The sequence below is a fragment of the Periplaneta americana genome, chromosome 2 (assembly GCF_040183065.1).
Source record: "Periplaneta americana isolate PAMFEO1 chromosome 2, P.americana_PAMFEO1_priV1, whole genome shotgun sequence".
In the NCBI taxonomy this organism is placed as follows: Eukaryota; Metazoa; Arthropoda; class Insecta; order Blattodea; family Blattidae; genus Periplaneta; species Periplaneta americana.
In genome coordinates, this window is record NC_091118.1 from 199,226,917 (window position 1) to 199,252,041 (window position 25,125).

Consider the following 25,125-nt stretch of genomic DNA (forward strand, 5'->3'; position numbering starts at 1 on the left):
TGTGGCGCTATAAAGCAATTTTGAACACTATTACCCAGCGACAATATATTTCAATTATCCTTATTGCATTATAACCTATGTTACCATTAAATCTCGAAATCCGACAAAACCAGTTTCAACTAGTAAAAACTAGTTTTAAAAATGTAGATAGATAGAAAACGAATTTTCGTAAGATCTAGAATCAATAACAGGTTAGGTTTGGTTTGTTTAGATTTTTTTAGCCTTTTACCGAACAAAAACCTATCTATCTATATTTGCTTAAACTAGTTTTTACTAGTTGAAACTGGTTTTGATGGATTTCGGGTTTTAACGGTAACATATATATATATATATATATATATATATATATATATATATATCAATAATCCTAATATGAATTTCATTTCAGAAACTTTAAAGATTAAAAACCGCTAGTATTCCAGTTAAGCGGAATAATATAATTTTACCCGCGAGACGGTTATCCAAAAAAGCTAGATTTAGCGGGAAAACCGCTGAATTGGCAACACTGCTTCCAAATAACGGACAGCGTGAAAGAAAATAAGAAAAAGACGGTTGTAAATTAAACGGAATTCTTTGCAACAATCATTATCGTGCATTTGAACGTTGTTGTACTTTATTGAAGGTAAGCAGCACAGTTGTTAGTTGTGATACTGTACGTGAGCAGTCCGTACTTGCTTAGGTTGTCAAGTTGAGTGTTCGGAAGTACAGTCACATTAAAAATGTCACAAAAACGTAAACGTTGGTCACTAAAAGTGAAAGTGGATATTGTAAAGCATAGTGAGAAGGAGAAATTAAGTGTTCGTGAGCTGGCCACAAAGTTTAATGTCGGAAAAACTCAGGTTAGTAAAATTTTGAAAAACAAGTATGTTATCTTAAAATCATACACTGAGAATGTAATTCTAGATTTCTTTGTGTGAGGTGAAGTGGTACAGTGACTGATGTTTATTTCATTTACAAAACATTTACTGGGACGATTTCTCTCTGGATGAATACTGTTAACAATCTCACTGTCTACTGTACTGTACTGTAAAATACTGTGACAGCGACGTGAGATTCGAACTCACGACCAGCGTCCCGCGAGAGAAAGCAGATCGCGCGGAGCACGGAGGAATGGCGCGGCGGAGAGGGGAAAGGGCCAACGCGGCGAGAGAGTGGAGCGAGAGTGCGCGCGCAACTGCTGCGTACGCAGTGAATGGGGAACAGACCTTCCCGACTCTTCGAGAAGTCCGTCGAAGTGGAGATATCCAGATAATTCTCTACACACCTGTAGAAATTTCTCGCAACTATGATTTTACTATAAAAGAAGAAGCGCCAGCGAACTCGAGCAGTTTTTCAGTTATTCAGTCAGTGAGAAAGCCAGAGCAAGGAAGCCAGTCTTGTGCACCTGAGTTCGACTCGAGTGTGCGTCCGCAACTGCGTCAGCAGCCGAAGGCCTGAGTTCGAGTGCAGTGGACCGCAGTTGGAGGGACCTGAGTTCGAGTGCAGTGGACCGCAGTTGGAGGGACCCGAGTTCGAGTACAGTGAACTGTCTCTGAAGGTCTGTGGTTCGAGATACTGTGAACTCGAGTGACTGAGATAGAAGAACTGTGAACTGAGAACTGATAGTTCTGATTTGTAAATAGTGCTTTGTAAATATTGGTTAAGATTAACAGTTCATTGTTGTGCGTAATAGTCCAAGTAAATTGTCATTGTCGTCGGTGGAGTGCTATAACGAATACTGTGTTGAGTGAAGATCCAATTGTTGACGAGAGCGTTTAAGGTGAATTCTAGAAAGGAATTATTGTTGTGACGAATAAATTACATTGTTGTTTCTAATAAAATTCACAATACAGTATTGAATATGTATGAGAAATTTTAATGTACTTTATACATACTAACGATTTTCTAAATAGCGGACACTTCTCAATAACGGACATTTAATTTTTCCCCGGCGGTGTCCGCTATTGGGAAGTTTCACTGTATTCATCTACTTCATACGTTCTATTCTCTTCATTTGAACCTATCTCTCTTCTCTCTTCTTTTTCCTCCAATGTAATATGTTCTATTTTAGTAGTAGTAGTAGTAGTAGTAGTAGTAGTAGTAGTAGTAGTAGTAGTAATGATGGTGGTAGTAGTGGTAATGGTGATGGTAGCAATAGAATGATGGTGGTAGTACTGGTAATAGTGGTGGTAGTAAGAGTAATAGGTTGGTAGTAGTGGTAATGGTGGTAAAGTGGGTATCGGCATATTCTTTCTAGCGGCTTTAGTACTTCACAAAATAAACAGGGACTTCTAGGTTACTCAGAGTGGATGGTAACCTCTACACAAAAATGAAACTGATAACAGATCATGAGGAGAGATTTGAAAAATCTAAATAATTTTTTTCTCTACCATTCACAGTTTTAGAGGAAACTGTTATGTTTCTATTAAGCATTTGGCAACATCACGGCTGCTGCAATAACTCTAAGCAAGCGCGGCCTGCACTCCTTACCTTCCCCTCTCCCTCTGCTGTACTCAGTCGGTAATTCGCGACGTGCGCTGCGTTGCAAGATTTATTTCAGCGGTTTCGCTATTATTCAATTCAAATTCATGGCAAAACGTTTTAATTTTTATAAATCAAGACACTATCTGTTCAGACTATTTTTACCTATCTGCTTGTATAGCAATTAGCCATTTCTCTCTGGCTATTACCGCAATAGTGTGCTGCGAACACTGGGCAAAGACTATTTCTTTTCCTGCTTGTTTCATCGAAGGAAAAGTGTTATAGAAGTTTTGTTATATTTAACACGTAGAAAGCCATGGCTACAGTGTCGCCAACTGGACGGAAATTCCGTCAAAACTGACGGAATTTCAATGTAACGGACGAGAGAAGAATAGTGTTGACGGGTGACGGATTTTCTGGAGGAAATTACGATTTACATTGTTTTTGACGTTTTTAACTGCTGTCATTTTTAATTGTTTAATTTTTGGGGGAGCGTAGCCCAACCCAGCACGGAAGTAGATGATGTGGATGAATTATTATTATTATTATTATTATTATTATTATTATTATTATTATTATTATTATTATTATTATTATTATTATAATCAACATTAGTAAGGAAGTTTCGTTAATATTTGCTTTACCTGCAAATAGATATATTGAGTGAGTCTATTATTATTTTTTTTTTTTTAATTTTGACGGATTCTGATGGATTTCCAGGTGTTAGACTGACGAGGATACAATTTATGCGTTGGCAACACTGGTCGGCTAAAGGCGTTTGCCTACCGATCCGGAGTTGGGCTTGAGCGCGGGTTCGATTCCCGCTTAGGCTGATTATCTGACTGGGTTTTTTCAGAGGTTTTCCTCAACCGTAAGGCAAATGTCAGGTAATCTATGGCGAATCCTAGGCCTCATCTCGCCATTTATCATCTCGCTATCACCAATCCCATCGACGCTAAATAACCTCGTAGTTGATATAGCGACGTTAAATAACCAAGTAAAAAATGTAGAATCACCTCTTGAATTTTAGTGCATTAGTTACCTGTATATAATATGCATCATCTCTCTTAAAGAGAGAGGATGGATAAATTTGGTGGAAAACCAGTTTCCGAGATTCTGTTACGCACTTATCGCATGTGTATTGCATATTATTTTTTGGACGATCGTCATTTAAATAAATTTGTTTTTAATTTTGAATATTATGTAAATTTGTTTGATTTATAAAAATTTCTCCGATAATGAATTATGAACGTCGTTGCTAAGGCAGTATGTAGGTTCTTTTGTTTCACTTAAACAGTCATTGTCGTTTCTGGTAATTAAATTTGTATTAATCTGATCAATATAATACGAGTTTAATTAGAAGTTTTGTAAATAATTATTTAATGATTATGGCAAAAGAATTGGTCGAGGAATTAGTGGATGAAGAGATTAAAAAAGCATAGAGGCTTGGTTGCGCAAAGTTAATACCAGAAAGGTCTAAAATAAGATATGAAAATGTGTATTTTTTTTTCTAAATAAAAGCTCCATTTATTTTTACTTACCGTAATAATATCACTGTGATTTCTTTTGATACAGAACAACCAGAGAACGTGCGCGATTGTCAACTTAAGAAGCTTGTATACAATAATGGTAACTAGGGAAAAAAGGCATGATTGTTCAAAAAATTAATTATATAAAATTGAATACGTATTTCTTGCCTTGTCAGCTGCTGTGCCGACATTTTTAAAGCTCTGGTGCACAAGGTTTTTAAACGACAGTAAACTTTGATTGCAATTCCCCGTAACTTTAATTTTTTGCTCTATTCTAAACAAAAGATTATAAAGCGTGAGTCAGAAAGAACGGATGGATTTCAAGCTATCGATACGCAGCGAGGGGAGAGATACAGTGAGCGGGACCACGACTGTTGGGTCAGCCAGAGAATGCAGTTTCAGTTGAGAACATGGTGTTGGTCTGGTGTACAACGTGCTTTCATCGCAGAGACATTTTTGAAAAATGAAGAGTCTGTTATCGTCACTCAGGACTCATTTCGACATCGGATGTCACGCTAGGATTCCAACTCGGAATACAATTTTCGTACCACAGGTTCAACATTAAAGAAGAAATCACCTGGACGAACACGGAGCGCGTGTACACCTGCAAATGTGGAGACAGACAGTAGGTTGTCCGGCCACCTCAACTATCAGCCCGCAAACATGCTATTGCACTGAGATTGTCCGAGGCTACGGTAAGATCTCGAGCCCTGCGACGTCCCTCTTTGGGATCATTCGAAGGCGTAAGTTTGTAAACATCGATCACATATACTGGAAGAACTGAAGACGGCGATTCGTGAAGAAATCGTAGCAATTCCACCTGCTATGACTCTGAAAGTGATGGCGAACTTCAAAAAACGCCTCGATGCCTGTATTGAAAGCCAAGGACATCATATGGATGATGTTGTTTTCCATAAATAAACTGCATGTATTGGTGAATCTGTTGATAACAATACATTTTTGATTTGATGAATCCTTACAATTTTCTTGCCATGTGAAATCCATCCGTTCTTTCTGACGCACCCTGTATATCTTCAGAATTATTAATGCTACATGCATGATATTTGGTACACACATTCTTTAGGCTGTTAGGAAACTTTTCTTCTACGATAGTAGAAATTTGATATTGTTTTGTATTCCAGAAATATTCCTCCTTATTCTTAAAATATTGAAAGCCAATATCAAAATTATGTTCCAGACATTTTAAAGCATGTGTTCTTAGGAATAAAATGTAAAAGAGGTTTTGAATTTATCTTTAAAAGTGGCTGAGATATCCATTTTAGCGAATTACTGTTGTTTTCTAATGCCAGGCGTTTGACAATAAAGTCATTTGACCTCTTGCACTCCAATATTTTTCAAAGATATTATCATGGCCAGCCACTGAAGCACAGATTTTGAGGTGTTCCGAATCCATTTCTTGGTTTGAGTTGCACAATGGGCAGTTAGGGGACTGATATATTCCAATTCTATGCAGGTGTTTGGCCAAACAATCATGGCCCGTTGCCAATCTAAAAGCGAATTACTGTATCCTGGTAAAATAGAGTCCGCGTAATCAGCCCTTCTTTTAGTAGGATCAGCTACAGATTAGGACAAAGGGACAAATACAGTACACGTCAATATATGCATCTAATTCCGGTTAAGAGGGCCAGCTGTTTTATAGACCAAAACTTGTGGTCCTATTAAGCGGAATCTACTGTACTTTTTTTTTTTTTTTTTTTTTTTCAAAATTTGGATATCAGTTTTTTTTTTAAACTAATACGAAATGGAAATATAAAAATTGGAGATTTAGCCTTCGAAGGGGTGGAAAAATTCAAATATCTTGGAGCAACAGTAACAAATATAAATGATACTCGGAAGGAAATTAAACGCAGAATAAATATGGGAAATGCGTGTTATTCTTCGGTTGAGAAGCTTTTATCATCCAGTCTGCTGTCAAAAAATCTGAAAGTTAGAATTTATAAAACAGTTATATTACCGGTTGTTCTTTATGGTTGTGAAACTTGGACTCTCACTTTGAGAGAGGAACAGAATTTAAGGGTGCTTGAGAATAAGGTGCTTAGGAAAATATTTGGGGCTAAGAGGGATGAAGTTACAGGAGAATGGAGAAAGTTACACAACGCAGAACTGCACTCATTGTATTCTTCACCTGACATAATTAGGGACATTAAATCCAGACGTTTGCGATGGGCAGGGCACGTAGCACGTATGGGCGAATCCAGAAATGCATATAGAGTGTTAGTTGGGAGACCGGAGGGAAAAAGGCCTTTGGGGAGGCCGAGACGTAGATGGGAGGATAATATTAAAATGGATTTGAGGAAGGTGGGATATGATGATAGAAAGTGGATTAATCTTGCACAGGATAGGGACTGATGGCGGGCTTATGTGAGGGCGGCAATGAACCTTCGGGTTCCTTAAAAGCTATCTGTAAGTAAGTAAGTAAATCTCTAATTTAAATTGCTGCAGCAATGATATTTCTACACACAAAAAATGAAAATGTACATCAAGCAGAAAAAAAAAAGTCAAATTGTAGCATTCCTTCCTTTTAATCACGCTATGACATTTATATTTTCTTTCATACTTTGTTGCGTTTTTTTCTTATCCTATGGGTAACAATTTTTTCTTTTCTTTAATTTCTCTCTTTTTTCTTCTGTTCCTGTAACACATCATTTCTTGTTTTTCTTATTACTATTGCAACATCATGTTTCTTCTCATTCTTAATCCTTTTCTGTCCTCCTTAGTCCTCGTTTCTTTTCAATCAAACAAACTTATCCCCTTAACATACTTTTCTCTTTTCTTTGTATGCATTTTATTTTATCCTTCTTCTTCCAAACTTTCTAGTGGAAATCTTTTAACTTCTTCCTCTTTAAGACATACTTGCGAAGAAGAGATCTAGACGACTGTATTATTCAACAGAATTCCATCTTCAATAATTACAGAGCTTCCCACTAACCGTACAAATGACTACAACTTGTCATGAAGGTAACAATTCATCTCTGTCAATCTTTATAATCGTTAGGTGGTCCTTGGTTTGAGTTCAGGGAGGTTTAAATCGTGTCATCTCTCTTAAGTGATGCAAACCCCCGCAAACTCACAGGATGTATGTAATTCTCGTGTTTTAATTGGAACAGGAGCTTGTCCAAGCGACTTTTATCGATTATCTTATTAAGCTCTATCATTTTTGTTCCAGTTGGTGTATAATTCATACTCTTACGATGGAAATTATACCCGAAATGAAAGGAATAATGAATATTCAATGTTACTTTTATCCAGTGTTTTTGGACAATGTCTCTCTATGCAGTAAATGAGCGGATAACATCTCGTTATAAAACAGTAAATAAATTTACGATTCTGTCGGAGTGTTGAACGACAAATTATTCTGAATTGGTGATTCATAGCGAGTCCGGACTATGAACCAAGTCTGGGGGTGGTGACAGAGTTCCTGGAAGTATATAGAATGATGGGCTATTTCGAAATTAGAGGGGATTGGAATATGACAGACTATAAAATCCTGACGTCCCATGTCTGACGAATAAATCAAAGTTACGGCTTGTACTTGCGCGAACATATATTCAGATTTGGCGTATAAAATTACGCAAGTTTGTGCGAAATGAAAATTATATTCAAATAATGAAAATTCAAGTAAATATTAACTATGAAAAGCACTGTTAATAGTATCGGCAATGTTTCATTAAGAATTGCTAACACTGTACTATATTGATAACAATGATCCACCAAACCAAAAGCTAGACTTTATCTCTAAGTAATTTAGCTATTCTGCACTTTGGTCATGACATGCATGGTAGTTTGAAGTTATAATGTTTGCACTCACAAGAAGGCCTAATATTACAGTCTACTATATACAGTCACGAAGCTTGAGTTTTAGGGTGCTAGAAACAATAGACTGTGACGGTACTATTTTGCATTGCCTGTAATGAGGCGATATTAGCGATCCTAGTGGTGAGCAACTACCTAATGTTTGCATATTTACTACGTATTATCTTCGCGACTGTATATACTAGACTGTGCTAGTATTTTGTGTAATAATTCAACAGTTATATCCCAAGTACTGATAGTTAGCCTGTAATATAATAATAATAATAATAATAATAATAATGATAATAATAATAATTTTATTGCTAAAATAAAGATGCATATAGTTTTTCTTTATATAAAAATCACTGTAGCACCCCAGAAAGAGTACAACCTCGTGCTCAGGGGGGCATTCCTCAAAATTTTAAAACAAATATTTACTTCGGAAAACGTATTATGTGTCTTTGTAAATATGTAAATAAAATATTTAATTAATAAATTAACAACAAATAAAAAGAGAAACACAGATATTACAGTAGTCTAACTGAAAATTTATATTGCCTCCATAAACAATTTTTTATTGATTTCAAAAATAAATATCATCAGCGAATTAAATGTCTGGTAATTTAGCTGTTACCTTGTTATACGGTAGAACCTTCGACCGGAGTTCCTGGTTATAAGCTACAGTTGTAGTACGTTGAGGTTCTGTCAAGCGTAGGTTGTATGATCTTTTAGTTTTATATTTATGGGAATATAAATTAAATGTATTACGATTGGGAAGAGTCGCTTGGATAATTCAATATAGGAGCAAATCCAATCGTCTGTTCTATACATCCTACTCTATAATCTGCCACCAGCTAAGATTCGCATTCCCTCTTCTCCAATTTTTGTCTCTCCTTTTTCATTAATTATTGTTACAATCGTTTTCTTCCCCGGTCGTCCCTGGTGACCTCAGCTATTCATCCACTCGCCCATTAGTTACTGAATCATTCTGCCATTAATTCATTCGTTCACTTAACTATACAGTCATTAAATTTTTCGCTCAATTACTTATTCACTAATTCATTCACTTAATTATTCATCGAGTCAGTAATTCGATCACTCAATTATTTATTTAGTCACTAATCCAATCGCTCAATTAGTTATTCTGTCACTAATTCAATCGCTCATTTAATTATTCAATCACTAATTCAATCGCACATTTAGTTATTCAGTCTTTATTTCAGTCACTGAATTATTTATTCAGTCATTAATTTATTATTTATTCAGTCATTAATTCAATAGCTCAAATATTTATTCTATCATTAATTTAATTACTTATTCAGTCATTAGTTCTTTCACTCAATTATTTATCCAGTCATTAATTCATCCACTCAATTATTTATCCAGTCATTAATTCATCCACTCAATTATTTATCCAGTTCTTAATTCATTCGCTCAATTATTTATTTAGTCATTAATTCATTCGCTCAATTATTTATCTAGTCATTAATTCATTCGCTCAATTATTTATTCAGTCATTAATTCATTCACTTAATTATTTATTCAGTTATTAATTATTTCAATCAATTATTTATCTAGTCATTAATTCATTCGCTCAATTATTTATCTAGTCATTAATTCACGCACTCAATTATTTATCTAGTCATTAATTCACGCACTCAATTAATTATCTAGTCATTAATTCATTCACTCAATTATTTATCTAGTCATTAATTCACTCACTCAATTATATATCTAGTCATTAATTCACTCAATTATTTATCTAGTCATTAATTCACTCACTCAGTTATTAATCTAGTCATTAATTCATTCGCTCAATTATTAATCTAGTCATTAATTCATTGACTCAATTATTTATCTAGTCATTAATTCATTCACTCAATTGTTTATGTAGTCATTAATTCATTCGCTCAATTAGTTATTTAATCATTAATCCATTCGCTCAATTATTTATTCAGTCATTAAATCATTCGCTGAATTATTTATCTAGTTATTAATTCATTCACTAAATTAGTTATTCAGTCAATTCATTCGGTCAATTATGTATTCGTCATGATTTCATTCGTTTAATTAGTTTTTCATTCTTTAAACCACTCGCTAAATTATTGCCATTAATTCAGTCGTTAAATTATTTATTCAGTCAATTCATTCGCACAAATAGATTTTCAGTTATTTTCATTCGTTCACCGTTAAGTCTTAGTTTCCAATAATAAATTCTACACACACTTTCAGAATATCTTGTAACAGCATTAAGAGAATCACATCTGCATAATTTTCGTTGGATCTATTACCTAGCACCACTGCACTACACTGCACGATATGTCTTTGTTGACACTCGTGTTCCTATGCCGAAACTAAACATACGCCAATGAAGACACTCCTGGATCAGCATGATGCAAGACAACTATACAATAAAACACAAGAAGAAGACACAAGATAAAGAAAACACTCGCCTAATCACTATTGGAGAGAGCTACATCGCCACACTTACCATCCAGGATCTGAACCTAGTTCCACTGAATTTGTAACCACGAACGCAAACATATGAGTCACATCGCAGGACATGTTTTATCTCCTCCCCATAATTCATACAAAACTGAGAAAATTGTGTGGTACGCACTGCGATACTTGAAACTGCATATAATGTAAACTGGAAAATTGGTTCGACGTGGCTGAGTGAGAGGCGAGAGATTTAAATGCACAAACTGCTTAATTTGACATGTCGGAACGGATTCACAGGCTCGCAATTCAACGAAAAGAAAAATTACACAGGCCAGTGTAATTGGTATGATAGCAACACGTGGTGCGTTGGCGCACTGGATCTCTTGACCGCATTTGTATTAAGGGCGGGCACCCTTACAGTGTAAACTAGCCGGTCAAAGTACAAGCTAACAAGAGCAACTGACCTGTCAACCGATGTTTCCTTAATCAACATGTTGTGTTATCAGCGATGCGGTCTGGAGTTGAGTGACGCGGCGGTCTGTGAGGCTGGCGGGACAACTCACAATTGTCTGCTATAATCTTCCAATCAGCGAGGGTGGTGGTGGGTGGCCGGGTACATCTGTCACACAATGTCTGCGTGGTGTTACTCAGACGCTCTCTGAGTTGCAGAAAGACCCAATGACACAGGTGTCTGAATTATTAGGGAATTTCAGACAAGTCCAAATAGGTTGTTAACGAAAGATCTGAAAACCCTGCCAACTGCACTCTGTTCCATTCTTTATTACTTACTTACTTACAAACGGCTTATAAGGAACCCGAAGGTTCATTGCCGCCCTCACATAAGACCGCCATTGGTCCCTATTCTGTGCAAGATAATCCAATCTCTATCATCATATCCCACCTCCCTCAAATCCATTTTAATATTATCCTCCTATCTTCGTCTCGGCCTCCCCAAAGGTATTTTTCCCTCCCAACTAAAACTCTATATGTATTTCTGAATTCGCCCATACGTGCTACATGCCCTGCCCATCTCAAACGTCTGGATTTAATGTTCCTAATTATATCAGGTGAAGAATACAATGCGTGCAGTTCTGCGTTGTGTAGCTTTCTCCATTCTCCCTCAGCCCCAAATATTTTCTAATAGTGGAAAAATTCAAATATCTTGGAGAAACAGTAACAAATATAAATTGCACTCAGGAGGAAATTAAACGCAGAATAAATACGGGAAATGTTGTTATTATTCAGTTGAGAATCTCTTATCATCCAGTCTGCTCTCAAAACAGCTGAAAGATAGAATTTATAAAACAGTTATATTACTGGTTGTTCTGTATGGCTGTGAAACTTGGACTCTCACTTTGAGAGAGGAACAGAGGTTAAGGGTGTTTGAGAATAAGGTGCTTAGGAAAATATTTGGGGCTAAGAGGGATGAAATTACAGGAGAATGGAGAAAGTTACACAACACAGAACTGCACGCATTGTATTCTTCACCTGACATAATTAGGAACATTAAATCCAGACGTTTGAGAAGAGCAGGGCATGTAGCACGTATTGGGCGAATCCAGAAATGCATAATAGAGTGGTAGTTGGGAGGCCGGAGGAAAAAAGACCTTTGGGGAGGCCGAGACGTAGATGGGAGAATAATATTAAAGTGGATTTGAGGGAGGTGGGATATGATGATAGAGACTGGATTAATCTTGCATAAGATAGGGCCCAATGGCGGACTTATGTGAGGGCGGCAATGAACCTGCGGGTTGCATAAACAACCAGATTATTTAGCGTTGATAGAATTCGTGATAGTGAGATGAGGTCGAGTATTTGTCTCAATTGGACTACCTGACATTCGCCTTACAATTGTAGAAAATATTAAAAAAAAACAACAACAACCAGGTAATTGGCAGAAGCGGAAATCGAACCCACGCCCGAGCGCATCTCCGGATCAGCAAGGAAACACGCCACCGTCTGAGCTACGCCGATAACTACTGGAAGTTTGCAAGGACTTATGTTAGGACATGATAAATCTTATATATATATATATATAATTTGAACTGGTAATGGAAATTACGGGAAAACGGATGAACGGATTTTAATAAATGACCCCTCATTTTGAAGCTTGGAACTCAAAGTTTTTCAGAAAAATAGTAGTTTTCAGTGAAATGTCAATTTTTCAACATAATTTTCCTATTTTCCAAAATCCATCTGTCGTCAGTTTTGAGAACTAGCTAATTGCATTTCAGAATAAAACAAAACACACACTACAGTAAACAATATTACACGAAGGCCATGATCTGCAAGAATGCTGACATATTTAGAGCTCAAATCAAATTGGTTATTAAAAACTTAACTTACTAAAAATAATTTACAGGTTCGATTCTGTGGTGTGTAATTTTCTGGGTACAGCTGTGTATTGGATATTAAAAACTACAAAACTTGAGGTGGTTTGATGACATTATTACCATTAGAAATGAAATATTATTGTAGTTAATGCCATGATGTGACTATTTTTCATTAATTATACATATTAATGCTATATTTATGATATGAAAGTGAAACGTTTTGGGGTTATATAAGTAGATGTAGAGAATAACTTAAATTAGATTTTGATTTCTATATTTTACTGAGTGGCGGCTATATTACTGAAAGCTATAAAACTTACGTAAGATAATAATATTATTAAAAATCAAATATTTTTATAGTTATTAATCAAGTGGTGTTGGGTCTTTTTCATAATTTAATGGCGGTGTGGTGTTGATATTTATATGCGTGGTTCTCTTCAGTATTGGCTAGAGAAAGAGTATCTTTCATTAATATGGAAGCAAATAATTTTCAGAATGTCTGGTGTTCTTCATTGAAAGTAAATCTGAAAAATGTTTATTTGAACGTCTAATGAACTTAGTTTGCAGGATTTGCTGCACAAGCCACTAGTAATAATTTGTTTTCCAAAAACTGATTATTAAGGATCATCCACTGCAATCTGCGCCACCGGAGTAAGGAATTGAAACTAAAAACTTGTTCAGTATTAGGCAGAGCTCTTTATGTATCAAGCAAGGTGTAGGCCTGTTATGTCGCAGAAGCATGGTGATGGATGATGGAACAGTTAATAGAGAGGCAGAAAAAAAAGCCATTTAATTCCGTTGAAACCTACCCCGATCACAATTTTGTCCACACTAATTGCACTCGAACTCATCGGAATTTGGATATTGGACTCTGGTGTGAGAAATCGAGTCGGTAAAGGTAGGCCCATGCTTATGAAATTGAAAATTGATTAATGATAATATTTGAAATATTTAAAATGCTTTCCTCCGAAATGAGAATTGCTCAACTGGATTTCATTCGTGGTCAAAAGTGTAGTAAAAAATATTAACGAATTTCAGAATGTCACATCATATCATTAAAAAATAAAGAAACAAGTTAGAATAATACCACAGTCGTTCTCTCATCGCAGCTTCAATCCGTCAGAATGCTTCCTATGAGGTTTATGAGGAGGTTGGTTGCGTCTCTTCTGATGGCTCTACTAGACGTGCTGATATCATCATAACTGATCGGCAGAAGGATAAGGGTGTCATTCTTGATGCCACAATCCGTTTTAGATGCATGAGCAACAGCCACAAGAGGTGTGTCGTGAAAAATAAGTCATATATGAGCCTTGTTGTCAGCATCTTGGAGCACAATACCACATCACACATTGGACAGTTTTTGGGCTCATGTTCGGTGCCCGTGGCACGATCCCACGTGAAACTTTAAATCAACATAAACAATACAAAATTTCTGATGCAACGATTGATGCCATAGGATCTCATTTGTTAAAATCATCCTTAGCTATAATTAGAAATCATTTGTACCTAACAAAATTTTTATTGTAAATGATTTTCTACGTTTTCTTATCTTAATGTTTTTTTCTTTTTGTTTCCAAGTGTCACAAAATTGTTTTGTTTACTTATTATTCTTTATGAATTGATTAGTAGGCCGATCTATCGAACCCTTATTTAGGGCGGCTTTTGTTTATACAAATTATGTCAGTCACGAAGCTTGAGTTTTGAGGGTGCTAGAAACAATAGACTGTCCCGGTATTATTTCGCATTGCCTGTAATGAGGCGATATTAGTGATCCTAGCGGTGAGCAACTATCTAATGTTTGCATATTTACTACGTATTGAGCTTCGTGACTGTATATACTAGACTGTGACAATACATTGTATACTTATTTGTAAGTCCCGCGCCGTGGCGTCGTGGTCTAAGGAATCCTGCCTAGGACTCGCGTTACGGAATGCGCGCTGGTTCGAATCCTCATGGGGGAAGAAATTTTTTCATGAAATTTCGGCCAGTGTATGGGACCGGTGCCCACCCAGCATCGTGATGCACTTGGGGAGCTACAATGGGTAGCGAAATCCGGTTGCGAATGCCAGCTATAAAGGCTGCGGGGGGATCATCGTGCTAACCACACGATACCTCCATTCTGGTTGGATGATTGTCCACCTCTGCTTCGGGATGTGGGCGTGAGGCCAGCAGCCGGCTGGTCGGTCTAGGCCCTTCACGGGCTGTAGCGCCACGTATTATTTGTTATTTACACTTATTTGTAAAATCTGTAATTAATTTTTGTCGCTTTTCAACCCGCCTTCTCTCTACAACTGTACTTTTGTCCATCGCACTACAAGCTTTCTAATTCAAGCAGAGAAGAAATCTTTATGTCGTAGTCAGTTTTAAACTAAGTTTGCAGTTTATATTTTTTTTAGTAGGTTATTTTACGACGCTTTATCAACAGCTCAGGTTATTTAGCGTCTGAATGAAATGAAGGTGATAATGACGGTGAAATGAGTCCGGGGTCCAGCACCGAAATTTACCCAGCATTTGCTCATATTGGGTTGAGGGAAAACCCCGGAAGAAACCTCAACCAGGTAACTTTCCCCGACCGGGAATCGAACCCGGGCCACCTGGTTTCGCGGCCAGACGCGCTAGCCGTTACTCCACAGGTGTGGACTGCAGTTTATCATTATCACATTTTAATTCTTTGAAGGCGTCTTTTACAGATCAAAAACACAAAAATGGGAGATGTAGACAATTTGGCAGCATCTCCAAGCTAGTTGTCCAATACATTCGACAGTGACAGGCTGCGTACAAGGTGTGGACGAGCGTTATCGTTTTTCAAAATAGTCGTAGAAAAATATGAGCCACGTTCTATTATTTCTTCCAAGGTTCTGCTGAAAGTGTTTATAGCCCTACTCCTCGCGCATCTGCAGCCTCGTCTGCACACCAGCAGTGATATAGCCCTACGTCACCATACAAGAAGTGCATGAAATTTCCACCTTGTGCCTCATCACGCCCCATTATTGATTATCTACCACGTTCAAATACTTCAGATCTTCCACATGTTGGAGACTTCATCCCAGCCTATTTTTAATTAATCCAGCTGATAGATAAAATGAGAGGAAGATTCTTCATAACGACTATTTATCCACGACAAATCCAATCACGTCCAGGCCGCAAATCGAAGCCAGGCCATGCGAGCCATACCCTCAAAAAATCGAAAAATCGAAAGAGAATTGGGAGGACAAATTTAAGAGGTACGCAAACTTGTCCTTCCAAGGGGTTGGGGGCTGTACGAAAATAAATATGTGAGCTCCAAGCCAGTTGGCCACTAGTCTCACTCCGGGTTACGCTGCTCCACTGAAGGAGCTCTAGAAAATTTTGAAGGGGAAGCCGAAATTGCACGTAACCTCTTAGGTACCACATACGCGAGGGGGACTGTGATTTGATCAAGTGATCACGCAACGGGGCGAGGAGGAGATGGCTGGTGTTTGCCGTTAGGATGGCAAGACGCTGTCATCTGTTGTTCGATGGCAAGGCATGTGAAGGCCGTCGGAAGAAGCGCCGTGAAATCTAAATCTGCAATTTGAGAGGTCCCTGTCCTTTCAAATTGCGACTAATTGAGTGACCTCGTATATTTAATAGACAATTTATAGGTTCTGAATTCGGGCATACGTCGTTTATAATAAAGGGGAATATATATGGGGAAGGGCATAGGTCCGTGGCCCATTTCTTATAGGGGTCATCCCGACATTTGTCTTACGCCTGAGGAAAACCACGGAATACCTTGGGCAGGATGAGTTGTCTCATATAAGAGACTAGCCAATTTGGCTATTATGTAGGAGGTGATTGTTGTCATGAGCCTTGTTGAATCGTCTCAATTTCGAGACCAGATATTTGGCTATATGATGGCTCAATTACGAAGAGAGGGAGAGATGTAATTGTTAATAATTTAGAGTAATTAGGGAGATTCATGGGGATATGAGTGCAGGTCCGTGGCCCATTTCTTTTAGGGCTCATCCCGACATTTGTCTTAGCGCCTTAGGAAAACCACGGAAAAAACTTAGGCAGGATGGCCATGCCCTCATCCTACATGGAGATCTTGTGCCTTTTCAGAGCCACGAATCTTCCAGAAACATCGTTATTGCCATTTATCGATGTTTGTATAAAACAAGTGGAAAACCTTCCACGGCGAACTGCAGATCCGACGCTTGGTAAACTCACAAGAAGTTGACTTGTTTTTTAAAATAGAAATTATAATGAAACAAAAATTGTAGAATGAATTGATAGAATAAACAGGGGAAAATGAGAGAACCCCGAGAAGAACCTCGCAACCTTGGCTTTGTCTAATACAAATATCTTACCGTCGCTGATATTAGAACTCGGACCGCCGTCGTCGGAAGCCAGCGCTCAGCCAACTGAGCTTTCAAGGTGGCTTCCGAAGTGTGCAGTAATGGGTCCATGTTTCGTCGCCGGTACATCATCTCTCTTCTTATAAACGCTCTAATATGGCAGATGAAGTTCCACGTACAACACTTCGCTTTCATGTGGCGCCCTGCGATAATGTAACAAAGTAGAGAACATGACGTGAACAATGTAGTGGCTCGCTACAGGCAGGAATATGAAAAACGGCCGAACGTCTATCTTCGCTATCAACCGTCAATCCATGCCGTGTTATCGTCTGTTGTGGTTACTGAACGTGCGCCACAACGCTTAATGTCCTACAGTGAAGTTGGTTCTGTTCCAAATTTGAGAAAACATGTCGACGCACTAAGAACGCTCATTACTTCCGGGCACTAACCTGTAAGGGATGTCATTTCTGAGTTTCATTCACCGTATAGCATTTAGTTCACAAAAATCGACCAGGGAAGAATGTATTAAAAAAAAAGAAGCGTACAAAAAGGATCCTGCCAAACGAAAATAACGTACGAAAGAAGGCGCTTGCCGACAAAAGAGCGCCAAAGAAAAAAGCGTGTCATAAGATGAAGAAGAAGCGTGTTAAGAGAAGAAGCGCACCAAGTTAAGAAGAAGAACACCGAAAGAAGAAGAAGCGCGCCAAGAGATGGAGAAGGAGCGCGCCAAGAGAAGAAGTGGCCAAGAGAAGAAGAGCCCCAAGAGAAGAAGGAGCGCGCCAAGAGAAGAAGGAGCGCGCCAAGAGAAGAAGAAGCGCGCCAAGAGAAAAAGAAGCGCGCCAAGAGATAAAGAAGCGCGCCAAAAGATGAAGAAGAAGCTCGCCAAGGAAGTAGGAGCGCGCCAAGAGAAGAAACGGCCAAGAGAAGAATAAGCGCGCCAAGAGATAAAGAAGCGCGTCAAAAGATGCAGAAGAAGCGCGCCAAGAGATGAAGAAGCGCGCTAAGAAATGAAAAATAAACGCGCCAAGAGAAAGCGAAGGCGCCAAGAGAAGAAGAAGCGCACCAAGAGTAGAAGAATAAGCGCGTCAAGAAATGAAAAATAAACGCGCCAAGAGAAGAATAAGCGCGCCACGAGATAAAGAAGCGCGTCAAAAGATGAAGAAGCTCGCCAAGAGATGAAGAAACGCGCCAAGAAATGAAAAAGAAACGCACCAAGAGGTGAAGAAGCACGCCGAGAGATGAAGAAGAAACGCGCCCAGAGATGAAGAAGAAGCGCGCCAAAAGAAGAAGAAGCGCGCCAAAATATGAAGAATAAGTGCGCCAAGAAAAGAAGAATAACGCGCAAAGAGTAGAAGAAAAAGCGCGCCAAGAGATGAAGAAGTGCGCCAAGAGAAGAAGCACCAAGGCAATAAGAAAAAGAAGCGTGCCGAGACAAAAAACGCGCCAAGAGAAAAAGAAGAAGCGTGCTAATAGTAGAATAAGCGCGCCAATACAACTCGCAAAGAGAAGAAGAAGAAATGCTCCAAGAAAATTACGGAAGTAGGAAGAGAATTAAAAATTAACCTACGAAAGAACGAAAGCACCAAAATAGAAACGTGTGGAAGGAGGAAGTACGTAGCAAAAGGAAAGCTTGCGGGAGGATAAACTTGCGAAAAGAGAAGCCTACGGAAGAAATTAACGAGGAAAAGGGCGTTTTAAAATAAAAGTTAAGAGTAATTCGTCCCTCGTTTTAAGGGTGGAGGGAGAACTGACTGAAGTGGTGTGCGAGTTATAGTCTGATCCGCCGGAATTCACTCTAGCTGGAAGGAATTCGATTCAGAAGAAGGGGGGAATGTTGAAAAGGGGGCGTAACACACAAGGGAAGGGAGTCCGTCACTAAACAAGTACTGCCACTCCATGACACAACTTTCATAATAAGAGACGAACCCCAATAATCGGCTAGCAGCGCTCTTTCTCAGTATTAAGAGGATTCGAACCTGCAACCATTGCTTATTCAATGAATATTGCCCTCGTAAAGAAAACGTTGCGACGCTTTGTGGCAAATGACGTAAGTAGCGAAGAACAACACCGCCACAGTTTACGAGGACTTTTAACCGCCAGAGGTACGAGTGCACTTGTGAACACCACAGCGGTGCTAAGTGTCTGCTCAAGAGTGATATAAAGCTCCATTGTGAAAATCCTTCAGAGATGCACTAGACCAGTGATGTCAAAGCAAGCGCATTTTTCTGACCTTGACGTCGTGCGCGGGCATCAAGCGCTAGGTATGGAAAGAGGAAGGGATGTGTATATGAATATGCAGCCTGTTGGATGAAGAAAACAGTGGTGCACAAACTTCAAACCGAACTTGAAATTTTATGTCGTTATTTTTATATGGCTTCTTTCTGTTTGATATTATCTATATTGTCTGTAAAACAAAAGTACTAATACCAATTTCTTAATATTACAGTTGTGTTTTAAAAGTTAATAACATAATAAAGAATTAAGAAGGAATATTCACATAAATTCCATAGTAGTACAACTATACTGTACTAAATAGATGAAACACATCATTCATAAAGAAAGTGATATCCCAAAAAAAGAGATTGAGTATGACGTGATAAGTTGGAATTGATATTGGTGGTATCTTTAGCCTTATAAAAGTAATCAATAAACTAATCAAAACAATATTACAGTACAAAGCAAAATTACCTAGGTGCTGTATATATTTTAATTGTAATTAATATTCCATAACAATACTCTTATCGCATTATGCTTTTAAGGTGATATTGGTGAGCAACTTCCTATCATCAGAATATTAAATTATTTTCTCGAAATCTGCTGAAGCTACAGAACTGACATTTTTACAACACATGGGCACGTATCTTTTGCTTATGATGTAACAGTAGTTGCTTTGTTAATTCATTTCTTTACAAACAATTTCCATGCGAATATTTTCAAAATTTTCAATACGCTATCTTCAGTAATACGTATTTACGTATATTAGATTTACGAAAACATTCTGTAAGGCTACTACATAAATAGGCCTATACCTGAAAATTTCACTTTTCTATTAAAAAGTTGAGAAAATATTTCTTTTGAGTAAAAATTCAAACTTGTGAAAAATGAGTATTAAAATTAAAACTTACATTCTTATAATGCACTTACACTTCTCAGGCAAATCTAAAAATTAACATGGATACAGTTTTAATAAGTTCTCTTCGCTTTATTTATTGAATCAGTGCTGGCCATCCCTGAATATAGCTCGACCAAGCGGCCTAAACCACCTCTTTCGTCTGTCTCTTTCCTTTCCGCTGTAAAGCGCTCAGACTCTCCTGAGCTCCAAAGTACGCGCTTGCTCCTGTGGGCATCAATTGACATGACTACACTAGACAATGTTTTTGCTAAGACTATTACACTTTTACTACGTCATACTACTTTTGACTAATAAAATGGTACGGAACGACGTGTTTCAACCAATCATGACTGCGTATCCTACAATTTTATTACCTCCCTAGCATTAGTTTTTATCACCTCCCTAGCATTTGTTTTATTACCTCCCTAGCATTTTTATCACCTCCCTAGCATTTGTTTCTTTGCTTGCCAACATTGTAGGCCTAATTTCAATAATTGTACCTTTTAAAATGATTCATGTTTATTTTATCATCCTTAATTAAAACCTTTTATAATTGACCTTGTTTATATTATTTAGGTTATGTTATAGCTTCTGCTGTATAAGATTATTATGGATAGTCAGGTATAAGAAATTGTTTAATATAATTATATTGTAAATTGAAGTGGAATGCAACTGTTTTAATAAAAGTGAAACTGAATCAACAAAGCTAGTAATCACCCATAGAGTTCAATTAATTTTTTGTAGATTATTTTACGACGCTGTATCAACATTTTAGATTATTTAGCGTCTGAGTGCGATGAAGGTGATAATCAGGGAAAGGATTTATATGTAAATACATATTTACTTATAAAGCTAATATAATTTATATTTTGCATTATCTTTATGTTTCACAATGTGTAGGGTTGAAAAATTCTACTTTTATTTTCCATATTTTTCCATATTTTAGAGTTTAGTACATATTTTCGTTAATTTCCATATATTTTCCATATTTCATATAAAACAGTCCATATTATATTAGGTTTAACAATAAAACAAAACAAAATTCCATTAACTTTTAAAAATACATTTCAACAATAGAGATTTAAACACATGTTCAGTAATCCCTTTAACATCAGAGTTATTTGAAAATTAGCAGTCCTATCAACAATGGGAAAGTAAGTTACAAAACTGTATTAATTTAATTTAAAATTTTTAACAGACTTCAGTTGTGCAGCTCAACAGTTAAATGCCAGTCAGAGTACACATAGGTTCAGTTTTGTAAATCATACTATAAAGACGGTAAATATGCCAAAAGTACGTCATTCAGTCAATTTAAAATCAAAACTAACAAGTTACATTTCAGAATTTAAAGAAGATGGTTTATCAACTGACAATAAAATATTATTTTGTAATTTGTGTCAGTGTGCAGTATCATCTACACAAAAGTTCCTGGTGCAACAACACATTACAACTAGTAAACATCAGGCCAACAAACAACTAAATTCCAAGCAGAGACAATTGTTTTTAACACAACCAACAACATCGAATGTAAGATCTGAGTTTAACATCGACCTGTGCCGTTCTCTCATCTCTGCTGATATTCCTCTCTACAAACTAAAGAATAAGGTCTTCAGGGAATTCCTTGAAAAATATACTCAACATACAATCCCGGATGAGTCAACACTTAGGAAGACGTATGCTCCATCCATCTACGATGAGACAATACAGAAGATAAGAGATGAAATTAAAGATAGTTCAATTTGGGTTTCCATTGATGAGACTCCCGACAAAGAAGGTAGACTTGTTGGTAATGTAGTTATCGGTTTGTTAAGTGAACAATATTCTGAACGAATTCTTTTACATTGTGATGTTCTAGAAAAGTGCAATAACAAAACTATAGTTAAACTGTTCAACGAAGCTATGGGTATCCTGTGGCCAAAGGGTATTATGTACGATAATGTGTTATTCTTTATTAGCGATGCTGCCCCTTATATGGTCAAAGCTGGACAAGCATTATCTGTTGTATATCCTAAATTGACTCATTTTACTTGTGTGGCGCATGCATTTCATCGTGTGGCAGAAGTGGTCAGAGACAATTTCCCTAAAGTAGATTTGTTGATTTCATCAGTGAAAAAAGTATTTCTCAAAGCTCCCAGTAGAGTTAACGTGTTGAAAGAAATGTACCCTGAAATTCCATTGCCACCAAAGCCAATTTTAACTAGATGGGGTACATGGCTAGAAGCAGTTGAATATTATGCCGAACATATAGACTCTATTAACAATGTTCTCCTTGCATTGGACTCTGAAGATGCAGTCTCAATTGATACTGCGAAAACAGTTACCTGTGACATAAGTGTGAAGAATGACTTAGCTCACATTCAGCATACATTTTCATGCATCATAAAAACGCTCAAAAGTCTCCAAAATAGGCACCTTTCACTATCTGAAAGTTTTGAAATTATAAATAGTACTGTGGAACAACTGAATCGTGGTAGAGGTAAAGTTGCAGATGCAGTAAGAGCTAAGGTGGACACTGTACTTTCAAAAAACCCTGGATATGAAGAACTACAAAAGGTTGTTGCTGTGATGAGTGGTGAATCAACAGTGAAGATTAACTTGGACTTATCCCCAGCAGACATTGTGAAATTGAATTATGTACCAGTTACTTCTTGTGACGTCGAACGCTCTTTTAGTCAGTATAAATCTATCCTCAGAGACAATAGAAGAAGATTCACTTTTCAGCACTTGAAAGAAATGTTTGTAACCTATTGTTATGGTAACAGACAATAAAAATTGTGTTTTGTTGAAACTACATTGGAAGATAAGGTACGTCCATTATATTTTTTGTTTAGTTTGATTAAAATGTACCAATATTTAACGTACATAGTCATTTTTTTATAATTTTAAGTCCATATTTAATTCCATATTTTGGTAAAAATCCATATTTAATTCCATATTTTGGTAAAAATAACTACATATATATTTACATATTTCATATATTTTTAGTCCATATAAATCCGTTCCCTGGTGATAATGCTAGTGAAATGAGTCCGGGGTCCAACACCGATAGTTACCCAGCATTTGCTCACATTGTGTTGAAGTAAAACCCCAGAAAAACCCTCTACTAAGTAAGTTGTCCCGACCAGATTTGAACCAGAGCAACTTGGTTTCGCGGCCAGACGCGCTAACCATTATTCCATAGGTGTGAACGAGTTCAATGAAGACTGTGTAGTTGGCACACGTGATAAGAAGACAACAGGTGATCATAACATACTATTGCCATCTAGCAGAATATTTGTAATGATGAGATGGAACAATAATATATTTTCAAGATAGATTAGTATTTTTTTGTAAGTCAATTAATATTTTATTGCATTAGAGTACTTTATTTCTTCTAATTTTTATATACTTCTACTAATCGTGTAACAGTCAACTAAATTCTACTGGAGTTTTGATTTTCTCTAGATAAATCAAAACCTCAAGTGAGATCACTGTTGATAAAAATATTATTTTTCAGGTTACTATGATCTTCATAAAAACTTATTTTATAGATATTGTACCATTCGAATGAAGTAAGCTTAATTATGTACATTTATTTTGTATCTGTCATTTAACTTATCAAGTGTTTTTTACATTTTATCTCACTTCTTTAGCCTAACGTCTTAGATTGTATTTCGAGCATCTTCAGGTCTATCAGAGTGCGTATTTGAACACATGTAAGAGAGTTAAAATTAAATATTTACACAATAACAAATATTAAAATGATATAGAACTACAAAGTAGCTACATAATAAACTTAAAATAGATTAAAAACAGGTTATGTGGTGTTATATAACAGTCTCAAGTTTTATCATAGTAGAAGAAGAATTTATGTTATATGATTTTACAATTTCGTCTTACATTATCTTATTTCATGTAGATGAAATTATTGGTGTCCATCAATGTGGTTTTAGGCGTAATAGATCGATTAAGGATCAGATTTTTTCTATTTGACAGATATTGGAGAAAAAAATAGGAGTATAAAGGCACAGTATATCAGTTATTCATAGATTTCAAAAGGCATATGACTCGGTTAAGAGAGAAGTTTTATATAACCTTCTTATTGAATTTGGTATTCCCAAGAAACTAGTTCGATTAATTAAAATGTGTCTCAGTGAAACGTACAGCGTAGTCCGTATAGCCCAGTTTCTGACGTTTTTCCAATTCACTGCGGGCTAATGCAAAGTGATGCACTGTCACCTTTACTTTTTAACTTTGCTCTAGAACAGGGCTAGGCACTGGGAGAAAATCCAAACTCTAAAGGTACGTTTTCCTCGGTGCGACTATCGCGATGATCGTGCAACGATAATTATATTGATAATACGGTTAGATCTTCAATTTAAACTCGCAGATCTACAACGTGATGTTAAATGAAAGTTATATGTAAGGACTTGAAAAATGTTGAACTTACAAATCTTTGCCAAAAAAAAAAATAATAAATATCCGAAGCTTCGTTCATTCGCTTGCTCTGTTGAAGCCATGTTCGCTATAACTTACGTTTGTGAAAAATTATTTTCAACAATGAAAATAGTAAAAACCAAATTTAGACCACGACTGACAGACAAATATCTTCGTGATCAACTGCAATTGCAGTAAGTGACATAATTCCTGATTTTGAAACTCTGTCACTGACATATTCTGAAGACAGTTAATTTTAGGTGGTTTCCTATGTTTTCTTATTCATTTATTTCTTCGTTACACGTACTAAATATCAGTTTGTAGCTTTGTACTGTATAAAGTTATATTTGAGTGCTTGACGTAGGGAAAATGAAAATCCGTTAATAAGTCAGACAGTTGCTTCACTTCCCCTTCGGTTGTCCGCCTCCCTCCATAGGTGCTATGCACGTTGCGGGTTACACAGTGGCTCGGCGCACGATCACATTTTCGCCACGGCTGCTCTAGAACGATGCGATTGCGAATGAAAACACGCGAGTAGTGACGCTCCGAGCAAAATGATAACTACGATTATCGTTCAACGTTTCATCGTTCAACAATAATCGTTGAACGATCATCGCAATAGTCGCACCGAGGAAAACGTACCTTAAACGGGGACGCTTAATATTCATCCGTGACGACATCAACGCTGCTCGGGATGGTAT

General features: G+C 37.0%; 1 protein-coding gene across 4 annotated transcripts in view; it reads right to left on the minus strand.

Moving 5' to 3' along the window:
• Positions 1 to 25,125, minus strand: part of LOC138695026 (proton channel OtopLc-like) — a 139,621-nt gene that overhangs the window by 75,045 nt on the left and 39,451 nt on the right. Inside the window, exon 1 of one of the 4 annotated variants that reach the window (XM_069819348.1) lies at positions 10,709 to 10,807. The exons of 2 other annotated variants lie outside the window; for them this stretch is intronic. In XM_069819348.1, coding sequence (XP_069675449.1) covers positions 10,709 to 10,737 — 29 coding nt within the window. In that variant the 5' untranslated portion in view covers positions 10,738 to 10,807. Of the gene's footprint in view, positions 1 to 10,293; positions 10,627 to 10,708; positions 10,808 to 25,125 lie in introns of those variants that run through there. One more of the 4 variants, XM_069819347.1, reaches the window with a different exon arrangement.